Here is a 16,946-nt window from a genome sequence, read left to right as displayed (position 1 = left end):
CGCGGAAAACACAGTTGGTGGGCGAACACTTTACCCTTCGGCCATCACGGCCCCAGTAGCTGACATCAGTGGCTACTTTGCAAACAGGAACTGCCTTGAAGCATCCGACCTGCAGACTGAATATAAACCACTGACCACAGCAGGACGTAATGGGCAGAATGCTACAATGTACATACGCAGCATTTAATTGTAAAGAGGTGAACAAAAAACATAATTTAGGCTTTCGGAAGGTTTTATACAGAAAAAAATAAAGATAAAAAAAACAGAACTAGAACCTTAAAGTTAAATTTGTTTCCTCTGTGAAATGAACGACATTATAAAATGGATGACCTTCAAAATGTGAAGAAGAAGAAGAAAAGCATTTGAGCTTGTGATTGTAAGCCTGTGTTGGCATTTGTGGTAAATCCACAGTGACAGCAGCAAAGACAGCAACTGTCCATTACAGATGGACTGTTGAAATACTTAGGCAACCACACTATTAACTGTATCTTTGGAACAAAAGCTGTTTATGAGCTCTTGGCAGCTAGTGTGTGACGAATACTGCAGAAATGTTGATCAAAACAGATTTAAGCACCAAATCTTTTTTGAGCGCTCGGCAAGACCTAAAGCTCCAAGTTCTTGATGTTGTGGGAAGGCGATATAAAGTAATCCTAGTAATCATTTGAAATTGTTTAGCTCTTCCTTTCAAGCCTGTTGCAAATCCAGCACAAGGGTCTCATCAGCCATAGAGTGAACAGCATCTCTGTAAGATTCCTTAGTCATAACGAAGAATCATTTTAGCCACGTGAACATTCGGTTTTTTCTTTCTTCTTCTTCTTCTTCAACAGATTTCTGACAAACCTGAACTAACTTAGTCAGGCTTCTATTAAATAGCTTTTTAAAAAGCAAATGACAACCACAGGATGGTGAGAGTGCATTTGTGTTCACAAATATCCACCTACACGAGTGACATCTCTGTCCGCTACTGTCAGACTCCCTCACTGCTGTACTGTACAGAACTGATGGAAGTAAAAACATTGATGTATCTGGCATGTGCTGATGACTCAGTGTGACATTAATTAAGTTTGACAGAACTGTAAACAAACTTTCACAAACCTTTCATAGACCCAGTCCTACAGGCACTGTCAGTGCAAACGTGCACAGGCATCGAACTCTGCTACAGATGTAGTAATGTGGACCTGACTTACTATAAATATCAAAGCTAAACTATCAACATTCTGATATGTAGGGTCACAACATGTTTTATCACTGCTCTGTGACATTCATTAGCACTCTCCTCACACATTTTTCATAATGCAGGAACAGCACAGTGAACATAGTGATTCTGCAGCATCATTCATTGAATGTCTACTAAATAAATGGAGCCTATTTCACATGCACTGTGGACTAAATGTAACCTGAACTTACCTCTGCACTGCACTGGTGATGGGCTGTGGCCATGCACTTATCCTTCCTGCATTATCCAAAATGCAAGTTCTGACTTTCTCATTGAGCTGTAGATAACTATTGATCTAATGGACTTGTGATTCCTCCTTTGTATCTTCCCAGAAACATTGTGCAGGCATTTCCTTGACTTTCGAGTGAATCAGCCGATCCACCTTTGTTTACACAAAACACAAAATATGAGTGTTCAATAAGCCGCAGAGCTCAACGGATCCTATTTAACCAACTTGGAACGGCATCTAGACTGCAGCCCGGATCCCTACCAAGACATGATGGGAACCATAGTGTGAGACTTGTTTCAGTCAGAGATATGATGGCTCCAAATGGATAAGCAGTTGAATTTGACTGAAAAAGCTTTGTGCTTTGGGGTACTCCCTGAATAAACACAGGCCCGATGTGAGGAGTGTATAGTGTAGCCGAGAACATGGTAGATGCATCACCAAGATATGGAAGATGCATAATGCACAGGAGATGCTATCGCAAGTGTGGTAATATCAAACCAAACAGGAGCAGGCTGCGTGATTGCTGTTTGGTTTGATAGTTTTATTGACTCAAATCCAGTTACGTGTGAAGGGGGACAAACATGTTCTTTATGAAACTTTATCCAATGACGAAGTGGTTGACCCGGAAAGTGGTATTATCTTAAAGTGATCAAAGATCAAGTGTAGATGAATGTTTGAACAAGGGATTTGCAGTTCCCCTCACTTTGCTGTGCTGTACTTTACTGTGCACTAAATGCTGCATTTCACAGAAGTATACACACATTTTACAACAATTCACTCAGTCAGACAGTTAAGTTTAAGTTTATTCAAAAAGTCAAAATAAAATCAGATTTATTTGCAGAAATACTTGAGAAAGATCTTGGGAAACAACATCTTCAGTATCAGTATAGTACTAGGTGATTTTATATTACAATAATTTGGCAAAGCGTGTTGTAGGAAAGGATTTAGTTTGATACATATATATTGTTACCAGGAACACGATAAAAAGTGAAAGCAGTTAATTGACGCCACGCACAGACTACAGCAGGCCTCATAGTGTAGACAGAATTGGTTTAATCAGTTACATCAGGGTGTAGTGTGTTGTCTTTTTAATTTCTACAAGTGTAATTCTTCATATGCGTCTTAGATACTGACACAGTGCTCTAAAGTCGCCTTTTTTGCTCCATATAAAACAGGCACACAAATCCACGATACAAAATGATTTTCAAACGTCTCATAAATCTAGTGCGACTCTTCAAAGAGAGACACATTGTATTTTTCATGGAAGCAGTTGTGAGGCGATGTAGTTTCCTGTCGCACGCAGTTAGGAAAGAGAAGGCAGTTTTGTTTCTTCGCAAACAACTGCCAAGAGCCTGACAAACCGGCACAAGCTGGAGAGAAGTTCAGCGTAAAAGGAAGGTGAGGAGAGAAACGGGGGGAGAGATGAAGAGCGAGCGCCAGAGACACGCAAAGAAAGGTTTAGTTACAAGATGGAGAGTGAGGGAAGTATATGAAGAACTAGAGCAAGGAGGGAAAGAGAGGCCGAATGAAACTGAGATCAATACGCAGCTGCAGCAGCACGTATTTTTGTCTTTGCACTGAGACTCAGTTTGGAATATCAATGGAGACTCAGCAGCTGAGATGGCAATGCAAGCAACAGTGGCAAAGAGAGGGGAAGGGTCAGGGGGGGATGAGTTTCCGACTAGTGAGACAAGAGATTTGGGAAGTGGCGAGATAAATTAAGTACGGTGGCCGGTGTCGAGGGAAAGGCTAGGGAGCAGTGACCAGAATTGATATGAGAAGTAGAAAGAGCCTGTGTGCTGTTGATGCAGAGAGAGAGAGTGAGCCTCACGTCTCTGCCTTAAAACAACACTTTTACAGGTGGCAGATAAAGTCAGAGTTTATGGTACAGTACCGGCTGAGACTGGCTGTTTTTATTTCTTCCAGTCTGTCATCTTGTCTCTTTCTCTCCTCCCATCTTTATGCCTCACGTTGTCATTCTGTCTCCTAGCACACACAGAATTGAAATGTCTGGTGAAAAGCACGCTGGGTGTAAACAGACAGAGCATAGATTCAGCTGTGTCTTTGTTTTTTACAACTCTGAAGTACATACTGCACTATATACTGTATAATGTGTGTGTGTGTGTGTGTGTGTGTGTGTGTGTCGTCCAACTAGCTGTTGGACGACACACACACACACAAGTTTTAAAAACATTTCTTTCATTAAAAACATGTCCAAATGTCTATTTAGGCTCCTGTTTGGTATTTCCACCAGATAAATGACTTCACGCTCTGTGGCTGCTTTCGAACCTAACCAAGCTGCTACATTTGAAGCTGAACTCGTGATTAATGCCAGATCATCCTGTTATTGTGCACATTGGTTCACTGTCGCACTGTCATGTCTGTCTGGGACACAGCCTTCATTAAAATAATAGTAAGACCTGTGCTTTACCTGTTATCCTGGATGGATTACTGGATGGGCTTACTGGGCACAGGCCCGTGCAGGGAGGTTGTGAAGTCCATAGACCAGCACAGTAACAGTTTGAAACAGCTCAGACACTAAATGATTGAGGGACAAAAACAAGGTGCCGTTTTCTCATGATCTGTGTTTGTCTACTATGACAAGTCAAATGACTATTGAGAAACCTCATTGTTTCCCAGTCAAAACATGAGCAGTGATGTAGCAGCCAGTGTCACTAAACTAATGTAGTGAAATAAAAGAAACGCTTACTTATATTCATCAATATAAAAGGAAACAATGCTGAATAACTTAAATCATTTCAGTGAAGTGAGGTTAAATGAGTCACTTTGTGAAATGGCAACCTGTCCATGTTTTCCTGCACTGCAACAAAGTGAGTGTTGGGAAATGCTGCTTCCCAAAGTGAGGGAGAAATCAAATAAAGAAGGGAAGGAAGTATTGTCCCCGGCTCTCCCCACTAACTTGACTCCTTTAATTTTTCCAGGCTCTGCAGTCTGTTTTATTGCTTTAGCTGCACCTGTGAACTCAGCGCTCATGTATTAATTTCAGATTTCTAACATAATCACATTTCTGGCCCTTCCTCCTTCACGCTCTCATTCCTCTTCCATTTCCTCGCTGCTGTCCTCCCCACTTGGTCTACTCCTCCTCTGCTCTTTGGCTTTGTTTATTCCCAGGTGGAGCTGGAGAGAGGGAAAACCCTCCACATCAAAGCGCTGGCACTGGGTGACCTGAACAAGGCCGGCCAGAGAGAAGTCTTCTTTGAGCTTAACGGACAGCTGAGATCTGTGCTGGTTAAAGACACCGTCGCCATGAAGGTACACAGAGGGAGTGAATGGAGGCACGTGATGTAGGGATAGTCAATAGGTTGATGGGGAGAGCTGTTGAAAGATGGTGGAAAACGTAGCAAGAATTGTTGATGAAAGAACAGCGGAGTGGGTTGGTAGATTGATAAATGATGGATGACAGATGGAGCGGTTTGAGAGCGAGGAAAATGTGTCAGTACAGATAAATAAATCGATGGCCCAAGGGAGAGAGGAAAGAACACTTCTTGAAAAACATGTTTTCTAAGTTAAAGTTGTATCAGGGAAAAAAAACAGATTTTCTGACCATGCACTTGGCAAATCACGGGTGATTTTTATTCATAGAAACAAATGGAATTGATGGAGACTCAGCAGGGAGGAATGTTTCAACGGGCGTGTGAGTGACTGTATGGATGGATCACTGGCTAGATGAGTGGAATAATGGCAGAGGAGTGCGATGATCGAGTGGACAGATGGTTGCATGAAATGTGTTTGTCCCTCCACCCAGGAAATGAAGTTCCATCCCAAGGCCCAGAAGTCGATCAAAGGTCAGGTGGGAGCACCCATGCCTGGAAAAGTCCTGGAGGTCAAAGTGGAAGTTGGATCCAAGGTCAGTTTTTGTTGCTTATCCCCTTTTCTTTCATCATGGATGTTTGTATTAGGTTTGGTTACGTTGGGTGGGAGTTAGTTCTCTACAGGTTTCAACAGCTCAGGAGTTGAATCAGCACTAAAGCAAACTCGTGTCCACTTCATATTCCAGCCGGTACACAGATACAGTGTAGGTGTGGGTCTCACTGTTGTTTCAAAATGCAAGAAATAACGTTTGGCCATGACCTCCGTTCTTTATATTCAGTTTGGCCTTTAATTCCCAGGCTTTGAGTGTAACCCTCTTCAGCAGGGACTGTGACTGTAGTGCTCTGTGCGTTGGACTTGTGTTTTAATGCTCTGTGAACTCTCTTTATAATCATGAAAGGTGGAGAAGGGTCAGCCACTGTGTGTCCTCTCCGCCATGAAGATGGAGACCGTTGTCAACTCCCCGGTGGCCGGGATCGTTAAGGCGGTCCATGTCACGGCCGACGCGTCCCTGGAGGGAGATGACCTGATACTGGAAATTGAGGAGTAGAGCGAGAGGGCGGGATGAGGGAAGAGGGGAGGTGGGGGTGGAGCCAGACAATCTGACTTTAGAAATGGTGAGAAGTGGAGGAACAGCGGGGTGAAAGAAAGAATAACAGGAATTCTTTACAGATATAACTGGAGGACGTTTGACATCTTGAACCAGACACCTGATGAGTGTAAAGCACAGATTATATAACAACTACACAAAACGTCTGGGGATTCTCTGGGTGTGGTGATTAGGTCAAAAACAGCATCTCAGTCTATTTACTAATGTCCTGTCAACTTGAGGAAACAAAGATATTTTACATTGACATGCAGCATATTTTACTAGTCGTACATTCCTTTACTCAAATGCTAGTCTTAAATGTGATTTACTACAGTTTGTTTACAGTGTGTAACACTAACAGGGTCGTAACAGCTACAGGCTACGCTTTCCTTTTCTATGCTGTTGATGTTGCCGAGTATATTCAATCTAAGTAGGTAATAATGTGTATTAATCACTGCTAAATGTTTCTCATTGTGATCAGCAGGGTTCAGACAGAGGAAGACAGACTTAAGGATGTATTACCAAATTATGTTTGTTCATATGGGAACATTATTTACTTTTTTTTTTTTTTTTTGCATGCTCATCTTTGCAAGTCGTCATCAGTCTCTGACATTAGACACAGTGCATTCTGGGAATGTTTCTTCACTGGTGATTTTTAGAACGTAATTTCTTAAGTAAAAAAAAAAAAAAATCAATTGTTATTTGAAAAAGGCACAAAAAGTACACAGGGGCCCAAAGAGAGAAATCACAGTTTGTCAACCACATATGTGAAAAATCTTTTCAGATAAAGAAGCACAACAAAGCAAGTGGCACAGTTTTAGTTGGATGGGGACACGTACACGCTGGAAATGTCCGAAGTTGCACCAAAGTGAAAAATTGTATTGTTACTGTATCAGTAATGGCAGATGGTTTATTTTTGTAAAGATATCTACTGATGTAAAAATGTTCCCACCTGTTTCTAAAATCCCAAAGCAGAGAAACAAGTTGTAGCGACATAGTTGAAATGCAGCTACAGGCCACACTGGAAACACCCAAACAGGATTAGAGATGGTTTAAATGTGGCTTTCCTAATCCAAAATCAGTTGTAGGCTGGCCCAGCTAAACGCATTCAGCTCCGTCTGCTGGATTATTTTAGAAGTGAAACATCGCTGAGTGTTCAGGTGGCTGCTGAGGCCCTTTGAGTGTCTTTGGTTTAAGAGTGTGATGTTAGAAAAGTTGTCGGAGGAGCTCCCACCATGTCTTTTCAGAACCAAGCAGAGATTAGGGTAAATGGTCTTCTGTCTGCATGGGGATTTTAATGCTAGGTGTAAATGGGATTACATGGTGCTGTAATCGAGGCATGTGGTGTTATTTTCTGAGGCTCTGCTGATTAATTTCTGAATTAATCTCTGTCAAATGATGTGAAATTAGCCAGACTAATAGGAGACTCTGGGGACTCCCAGTAGCAGCGGCACTCAGCTCCGTATCTGTAGTGTGAGTGAGTGTGTGTGTTTCTGTTCAAACAAATTTTAAGACAAATTAGCCAGTCCTCATAATGTTGGACCTGCCTGCAAAAAAATAAAAATAAAAGTCATACCCACACACATGCTGAAGCGTAATATTGACACAACCCCCCCCCCCCCCCAGCCTTTTAGTGCCTGCTGAATCAGAAGAAAACAAAACCAAACGCGTTGCCAAGTCACCCACAGCATTCAGTTCAGTCCAAGTTGTTAGAGGATCTTGTTAAATACTGAATTCAACTCTTACTAGATCAGACTTTAACTCCACTAACGTCAGCTGCAGGCTCTTTAACAGTAACGGCCTCGAATCTTTACCGAGCCGAACGTGACCTGGACGGTGAACGAGCAGGGAAATTTGAGATCCCATCAGCTGCAGCAGGGAATGAGCGCGTCCCAATATCTTAGTGACAGTGTTTGGAACGGTGCGCCGGCGGTTCACTGTCCTAATCAGACTTAAAACATCGATCGAGACACAAATTTAACGTATCAGTTTGTACTTGGCTGGATTCTCTCCAGCTTTTTTGCTCCATTATCTCGGAGAATGAGTCACCTTTTGAACTATGCATCAATACTGAGCAGCGATGCCGCAGTTAATTAGAACACTGTGTGTGTGTGTGTGTGTGTGTGTGTGTGTGTGTGTGTGTGTGTGTGTGTGTGTGTGTGTCTCCTCTCTTTCCCAGCCCGCCGCCATGCCTCACTGCACCTCCCGCCTGTATCAATCTGTATTTGAATCGTTTAAAAAGAGGCGGAGATAAAGTGGTGGGGATGTATGACTGAGAGTTTTTGACAAGCTACTGCACAATAATGTGAAGTCCCCTCTTCCTCTCCTTATTAGCTCTCCTCACTGGCGTGCTTTTCTCTTCTCATCTGTCCGTCTGTACAGCCACCTTTTCATCGTGCTTTCCTCTCCACCCTGCTCTCGTTCCCCTCTACTGTGTAAATTTGCACAAGATGATGGCATCAACTCATGCAATAATGTAAACTGTATCGCAGTGTTTCTGTGTCTTAGCCAGCAGCGATTCTGACATCTTATGCTTATGACAATGTACTGACTGCTGTTCAGTGTCTTGGGGGTGGGAGAATAAATAAAATGAATAAAAAAATACTCGCAGCTGGAAAATGTTGTTTGAAAAAGGGGGATATAAAGTTGACCTATGCATGAGCTATCGAGAAGTGAACTGTCACAGTGTGAAAATGGGCTCTGAGACATTTCTATCTTCTTTCCATTGTTTTCATTTGTGTGTTTTTATGAAACCAACCAAACTGGATATTAACTCTGTTTAGCAGGCGCTGGCTACAGATTCAAAATGTCTCCCTGGAGTTTTCAACAAAGTCTTCACGAATTGTTAAGGTTTCTTTCATTTCCTTATGTCTAAGTAATCCTGCTCACTCTAGTCGTTTGATTTACTGATGTAGTTTACATTTATTTGTAAGATCTAAGAGAGACTAAGACCTGAAGCACACAAAAAGGGAAGCAAGTACTATCAAATAAAAAGCATTAATTGTTCTTGTTCTAGCTCTACGTACTAATAAAGCTATAACTGAATGTGCTTTGTGTCGGTGTGTGTTGCATATTTACCCAGAGCAGTGCAAGAATAAAGGCACCTGGGAACTCGATTGAAGGCCAGCTTCTGGTTAATGGTTTTCAAGAGCTAATATCATTACAACCTCAGGTGATCCAGTCTGTCAAGGTCTCACTACAAAGCAGGCTCATCAGCTCGGGGGGCTGGTTGGAGAGCGGCATGTCTCATCTGAAAGTTTTGGATCGTGCGTTACATATCAAGCTGTTTGAACAACTGCAGCTCCTTGAATGTGTCCAAACGTTGGTCAGAAAAGGTTTTTGTAACGAGCCAAAACCCTGATGAATATTATGAAGTCATTCAGTCACGTGCGCTGCCGTAGTGTGGCAGGGACATGCGGGACTGTTGTTTTTTTTATAAGCCTGCTCGTTTGATTTCCTCAGTCTCATCAGATTTGTCTTTGTGTCTGGACGTGTCGAAGGGTTTTCCTCGGGTGACGTTTCACAAACATGTTGATTCCTGATCTAACCCGACGCCCTGCTGTCTTGACACTGGTTCAATAGATCTGATTAAGTACTGATTAACCACACTAAGTCAATCAATCCTGTCGCTCTACTGGCTCTTATTGATCAGCCACCACTTGCACCGTACGGGGTGTGATCGTTGGGTAGATTGATCGGGTTGGAAGTGGGCGCTGGTCGACATTCTCAAGCCTGTGGAAGGATTGGGAGCAAAGTGAAGTGTTCCTGCTGCTGCTGATGATAATACACCACAAAGGAACGGTTGGTCTCCACTTTGTGAACTGGCTAACTAACCCTAACCCTGACAGAAGGAAAGATTAAGTCACGGGAGCAATTACAACGTGACACAAACGATGTTACTCAACTTGGGCAACAACTATAACGACATGCAGTGTGTAAACAGGAGTTGAGGATTACAGTGTGTTTACCTTAAACACTGCTCATATCACAAGAGTCAACTATTTTAGCAGCATCTGAGATGAAAGCATACTTTTAATAGAGTCCCCACATTAACCAGACTTTGGTCTGAGAGATCTAAATTATGATCAAGGCTATTTGCATAATTGTTTCTCTATGTCGACTGTGGAGCCAGTGTCACATGATTTACTGTCTGCTCCACACTTATATAAAGAACAACCTTTGTGCTACTTACTGCGGTGCCCTTGCAGAGATTTTATTTTCACTAAAAGCTTTATTTATTTTATTCAAGCACACTTATTAAAGGCTTCCTGTGGCTTTTACATGTTGTCACACTGTGTGTAAGAGCCGGTCTATCGATGACTGGCGTGCGTTACATTCACTTTTGCAACAATAAGAGTCCTTGGTTTTCTCTTAATGAGGCCTCAGGTGGCTTCCTTGTGGTCCAAGATTGTTTGAATATTTATGCAGCAATAATGATCACATTAAAAGTACTAATGTACAATAACAGATTAGTCTATTCTCCTGCCAATGGAAATGTAAAGTCATGTTGAAAGGAAATGGGATTGGCGTTTAATTCCATCTTTTGATGTGTGGATCACAACTTCAAAGTAAGTGATTTTTTATTTTTTAAGTCTGAGTAACAGAACCTGGGATTGGCTTCAAAATGAGGCTAAACTATCTCGTAGCTATATTCCCTGGTCAGTCCACTCTGTGAGCATCAGTAATCACCTTTTGATCTACATAATTGGGAGATAAGCAGCTTAGTGATGGAGCTTACTCTTGTTAAAGGTACCGTGTGGGGCTTTCGTGTACACAGAATAATTTCAGCAGTTTCTACATATTTCATAGTCCTGAAAACCACATTTCAATTCTTAATAATATAAATGTTAATACTTACGTTTATAGTCTGTAAAAATATGAGATAAACCAAAATCTCAGTGACATCTAACAATCAGTAAACAGGTGTTTAATGTAAAATGCTGTTTTCAACATCAATTAATTTGCTTTATATGTCAGAAAATATTAAAAATCACAAAATGTTCTTGAGCCAGATTGATATCAACAAATTGTTTTGTCCAGACAACAGTAACCGTCACATAAGACGGACTCCTGTCCACAAGTGGTAGAAATGAAGACGAAGCGTTTCTCTACTAGTCAAAGAAACTATCAGAGAGCTAATTAATAGAAATGTCTCGTGTCACACAGGAGTTTGGATTACTGAGCTACAGTGAGTCAACATGCAGACTCCTACTTAGAGGAGCGCTGCTCTGTTTCGTGTCAGCACGGGGCCACAGCCAGATAAAACCATGACTCCCTCTCTAACACTTTACTTGGGCTGACGCCGGGCCTCAAAACGGGTCGAGGACCTGCTTTGATGGGGTCTCAACACCACAAGAGAAGCAAACATTTTCATTTCCCTGGGTCCCCGGGTCACTGGCTAAATTTCTCATTTGGATCTCAGACTGAAACTGTTTAATAACTCCTGGTTCTTATCTAGAAATGAGTGCCAGAGTTCAAATCCCTTTTGTGGCTCTCTCTTTGCTCATCCCTTTGTCCGCTTTGCCACTGTCCAAATGAACAACAAATACCCACTTGGGAGAGCCGAGGAGTCTTGGCAGCTGTGCGTGTCACGCACCTACTGAAGAAGCTCTGTGAAATTTTGGCAGAGCCCTGTGGCAGCAGCTAGCCAAGGCTCCAACTTTCTAACCCGTGCATGAGTCTCTTACATGGGCCACAAGGGTCCACTGCTCCGTTGAGGTGCAACTTTTCCCTCTAATCCCTTTTCTGCTGTTCGATAATCCCTTCACTGCTTGCTTTGCTGCTTTCTTCGCTGTAATCCTCCTCCCTGAATAAAGACAAAATAGACGAGGAGGACGGGCTGCATAGTGCCTCAGACAGACGGGACAGGCCGCTCTGTCCGCCTCTAAGCTTCCTGTCAATCAGCACGGCCACATTTTGATCTGTCCAGTTAAACAGGATGATTCTATGTAGTGAGAATAAGCCAGAGAGGGATGTGACTTTCTAAAAAGCACTAATGTGATAGATGTTCAGAAAGCAGAGATTAAAAACTGATCATCACAGTGGAAAAACAGGTTTGAAATGAAATGTCGTCGAACAGCAGCATGACATCAGTCATATCACTTTCAGTGGAGGGATCTTGAGCACTGGCAGGTGTGGTCTGCTGCCACCTCCCTGCCTTTTCCAATGCTCCCTGTTCAAAGAGCGCTTGTGGGGACAATTTTCTACCTGCCTGGGACCCAGCAGACATGGACTAGCAGGGCAGTAAAAGCTCCCACCCTGACAGCATGTCTCCTGTCACGGCGACACACGACTTTGCTCAATTTCATGACGTGATTAGCTCATAACTCCTGCCGACCGTTTAGGACGTGGGGGGTGTTCCAGTTGTGAACACAAGACAAGGTTCGAAGGCAAGAAACGGGGGGGGAAACTGGAATCTACCTGTCCCCCTCCCACTCCTCCAGACTCCGCTCCATCATTAAACATTATTAGCAGCACAGCAGCGCGTCACTAAGCCATGGGCGACCTTATGAGTGATGAGGATTCAGACATCAATTAACCGGACAGATCAATGCTGCACGCTGACCACGCTGACAATTTCAATTTCACATGAATGCATCAAATGATGGCCGATAGCAAGTCATGACCAGATCGTTTCCCATCGCCCCTCCAGAGTCGATCCCTGTCAGGCCGCTTTAACGCAACAGCTAGTGACACTGTGTGTGTGTGTCTGTGTGTGTGTGTGTGTGTGTGTGTGTGTGTGTGTGTACCTATGTGTGGGAGAAATACTAGGAAGAAGGAGGGAAACAGTGTTTATACTGCATGTGTGTATGTGATGAGACATCTCATTAAGAACTAAAACTGCTCCACAGAACTCGTTTAGCCCTGGGTGTCAAAAAGGGCACAAACACACACACACACATGCAACTGATGCCCTTTGTTACTCATAATGACACACCGACGCTGTGTGTGTGAGTGTGAGTGTGTGCATGTGCGTGTCTGAAAGCGTGACCCCTCTTTGCCACTGTGGGCTTAAAGCGCTCCAGCTCGAATCAAAGCACTGCAGCAAATGTAAGAGGGAAGCTGAAGAGCAGAAATGGAGACACACACACACACACACACGCACGCACAGTCAGACAGGGAGGATTCAATGCGACAGAGGCAGAGCGAGCTACCGGAGAGGAGAGCGGCTCCGACTGCGACACTGAGCCCAGACAGGAATTAAAGAATTAGAAAGCAAAAGAAGTGGGAGAGGATCAAAGCGGCGCAGCCATGTCACTAGATTTTTTTTATTTTATTTTTTTTTTTATTCGCTTGCGTCAGAGGCGCGGCGCCAATCATCAGACGCCTGTTTGTGCACCTACATTTGCCACCTTGGTGCCAGTATATTGCACTGTTACCGTGGCAACAGGTGTGTTCAGGGCTAAAGAGTATGTTGTTCCGAAAGAACAAACAGCCTGAGTGGACTTTATCAGTCATTTACCCTCTTACGCACAAACACGTCTATGCACCTTCTGTCCAGGAAGCGACAGTGGAAAGCAGGAAGACGTCCCGCGCTCCAAGTGTGTGATGTGATTCGAGAAGGTGTCAGAACACAGACTTTGATCTTTATGTTTATTAAAACAAGTGATGCGCATTAGCTTTTTGACTCATACCTGGTAATCCAGGCTCAGCGTGTGACAAGTCACACTTGCTGTGGCAGCCTGAGCCTCCACCTGTGACAAATATCAGCTCCTACAGCATCAAATCCGAGGCCGGCACGCTTCACCTTCAAACACTACTTTTCCCGTTTCCCACAAGTTCCTTGGTCATAAACAGTGTTTTTGAATGTATGGTGATTCGTCTTCACGCTGGCAGCCGTGAGGAGTGTTTCATACCGGATATCAGTTAAACATGATCAGTTCCATGTACATACTGTGTACACAAGACCGAGCTCCCAACAATCCCATTTGAGTAAGCTTTAGGCAACAGTGGAGAGGACAAACTCACTGTGGACTCCACAGTGAGGTTTTCCTGGTTCAGAACCAGGCCCATGGTGGGCGGCCATCTGCCCCGACCGGTTGGGGTGAGTGGAGCAAGCTGCCCTGGTTCCACCCCTGCCAGAGTCAGAAGGTGGTAGATATCTGGCTAATGATAAGTAAATGTAGAACCTTTAACACAAGGAGGTCGACCTGAATTTGAGGCTGAAAATCTCTCATTCTTTCCAAATCTGCCCCGCTGCTTTTAGTGGGTGCTCCGGTCTGTCTGCCGCATTAAAAATGTCTACACCTGTCTGTGCTAGTTTACCTCTTTTACTTACATAACCCCCACCGTGGTGTGGGAGAATATGACTGTGTACTACCAGAGAACAGTTTGGACACATAGAAATGACCATGTTTTTAACAAGAAGTTGATGAGAAACACAGTGTAGAGATCGCTGATATCGTAAATAAGTATTTTAGTGTGAAACACCTTTTTTTACAGGAATATTTACAGTACATACAAGTAGAGAGGTCTAACGTCAGTAAACATTTGACGATCAAATAGAAAACCCAGAGGGAAACACTGAGGCGCTAACACCTCTGTAGCGGAGCAGCTATTTCATATTTTTGATGGTGGTATAGCTCTAATATTCTTCTGCACGTCTGTCTTTCCAAAGACAACATGAAATGACCAAACTGCACATCACAGAAAACCCAAGCAGTGAAAAATCTCTACAGTAAATGTCAGCGCTTGGTGTCGGCGTCTTATGATCAGATTCAGATTCTTTTCTACACTTGTCCTTTCGCAGAAATTCAACCATCGACTTCTGTGAAGCAGCCAGAAGACGGGTAGCTGCAACCTTTTGTTGCTTTAAAAAAAAAAAAAAAAATCCTCAGCTATCACCGCAGCTGGATGTGGAAGTTCACAACTGTGCTCTCGCAGCTGTCAGAAGTCATCCCAGGTAATCAGCACCTGAAGTTGAGCACGAGCCTGAAGTGGATAGGAGAAATAACTGTAAATTACAACACTAACAATTCCAAGAAATCATCACTATAACAGAGAGGTGATGCATAACACTTCAGGAAAAAGTCTCCACGAAGACAGACGGTCCCTCGTGTTTTCAGAGAAGTGATAATGGGCCATAATGGTTAGTTATTATTGCTATTAAAAGCAATTTTTGTCTCTCGCCTTAGCACTACAATATGAAGGACCGGAGTGGAAAACAGTCGCTATTATTTTATACAGACCATCATGACTGGCTGACCAGGATACACTTCCCTTTATGGAACAGTTAGTGTGAATCTGTCTGTACTTTAGACATGATTGTGTTATGATTATTGCTGTTTAAAGGGAGAAGGGTGCTGTAATTGGGTTCACACTGACCTAATTTTAGTGGTAGCACTGACTTGTGGTTACATCCAAAGACTGGCGCCAATAATCAGCCTGAATAATAACTGTTGTCACTGTTTTACTGACTGTTAACAGAGAGAGTGCAATGTTGTGCCCACACACACACATACATACATATGCAGTGGGTCTGGGTTTCAGGTGGTCCATTCCATATTTTGCTCATGTTCCCTCGTGTTACTGTATTGACTGGTTGTAGAAGGAATATTCAGTGTGTAAGTGATACAGAGCGTCACGGGTTAACATCTATACAAATTACTGTGCGATAAAAGGCAGAGCTCAGAAGGGAATGAGCAAGTTCGAGTCTCTCTTTGTAAAGATAATGGTGGTGGTTTGATGCCTGAAGGGGAAGAAGGTGCTGCTAAAACTGGAAAATGAAAATAAGCGTCTCATTTTCCTTGATACCAGCTTCTATTACACCCACAGTGCAGGCACAGATACGGAAAGTAAAAATAAATAACACGCCATTTACGCAGCTGAGTGGGACCTGCACACATATACACTCATAAATACTCCATATATATATACATCAATATATACAGTGTATAAAATTGGATTGGTGTAATAATAGTGGTATTTGTTCTGCTAATTACAGCACATTGTTTTAAAGCCTTAGTAACAAAAACTAAATGTGTGTAATAAAACAGATGAAGACATTTCACCAGCTTCACTCAGCTATCGTTTCCAAAAACCAAACGGATTGAAATAAAATAAAAGAAATAATAGAGCTGCACTCTGACTTGTCCGACTCTGATGAGACTAGATTGAAAGTTTAAAGGTCCAACTTGAATCAAATGCAATATAAGCTTTTTTCATTGGGAAACGATCATTTTACCTCTCATATAAAAGGATTTGTGCTCTTGATAATATCTGCATATACAATGCAACCAACCGCTGAGGTAGAAATTATAACTTTCATGGCTGCAGAATGAGACCAGACTTCAAAACGAGCTACAACAAAGTCATTTCCTTTTTCAAGCCTCAGCTGCTCGCACAGTCCATGGGTCTCCTTTGGTCGTCGGTCCACACTGTGGCTCAGACAGGAGGGCTCTCACAGGGTTGAAGGGAGTTCAGAGGTTGGACATGTGCTGCACCCAGAAGCCCAAACATGCAGTATCGTCAGGGAAGTAGCAGCTCGCTCAGGTGAGGCTGAATCTGACGTCAGACACATCCTGCACACAAATACAGCTCCTGAGTAAGATGAACAAAAGTTCAGATTCAGGGTGTCATAGGGTCACTATGGTACGTTCAGATGTCAGTCATATGCTCAGGATATTCTGACTCCTGCATCCTTCAATATTTGAATATGGTAGAATTTCCTGTTGTTCTACTATTGCAGTGAATAAATATATATATAATAAATAAATGTAAAACCATCAGTCGAGCAGTTGGAATAAAACGGAAAAGCAGCCTCTTCTCCGAGACCTTGGCATAACGCACATAGATCTTTCACTGACTAGCTCTGGGTATGATCACTGTTATGGAGAAACGTAGAGAGCCAGTTCTGTTTGTTTTAGTTGCCAGCAGAAGGTGGAAAAAAAAGCATCAGATCAGGGTCACTGTTCAAATCCAGTCTTCAGTGACCTGTCAACAAGTGCCTACACACACATGTTGTTAAGTTGACATGTTCAAATACTGGCAAGAGTCCACGCAGGCAGATGGTTGCAGGCTAATATTGACTGTGATAAATTAAACACCCTCACTACAGTACCCTCATGACCCTGCAGATGAAA

At 42.9% G+C, this 16,946-nt stretch overlaps 1 protein-coding gene across 2 annotated transcripts in view; it reads left to right on the top strand.

Annotated features, from left to right (window-relative positions):
• The window catches only part of pcxb (pyruvate carboxylase b), a 224,576-nt gene extending 216,586 nt beyond the window's left edge, over window positions 1-7,990 (top strand). Inside the window, exons 25-27 of one of the 2 annotated variants that reach the window (XM_026353535.1) lie at window positions 4,578-4,718; window positions 5,212-5,313; window positions 5,677-7,990. In XM_026353535.1, the coding sequence (XP_026209320.1) occupies window positions 4,578-4,718; window positions 5,212-5,313; window positions 5,677-5,826 (393 nt within the window). In that variant the 3' untranslated portion in view covers window positions 5,827-7,990. The remainder of the gene's footprint in view (window positions 1-4,577; window positions 4,719-5,211; window positions 5,314-5,676) is intronic. The other variant, XM_026353536.1, reaches the window with a different exon arrangement.
• The last annotated feature ends 8,956 nt before the right edge of the window (window positions 7,991-16,946 follow it).

Source organism: Anabas testudineus, chromosome 18 (genome assembly GCF_900324465.2).
Source record: "Anabas testudineus chromosome 18, fAnaTes1.2, whole genome shotgun sequence".
Classification (NCBI taxonomy): Eukaryota; Metazoa; Chordata; class Actinopteri; order Anabantiformes; family Anabantidae; genus Anabas; species Anabas testudineus.
Note: the sequence above shows the minus strand (reverse complement) of the source record. Positions and strands in the feature narration are given on the sequence as shown.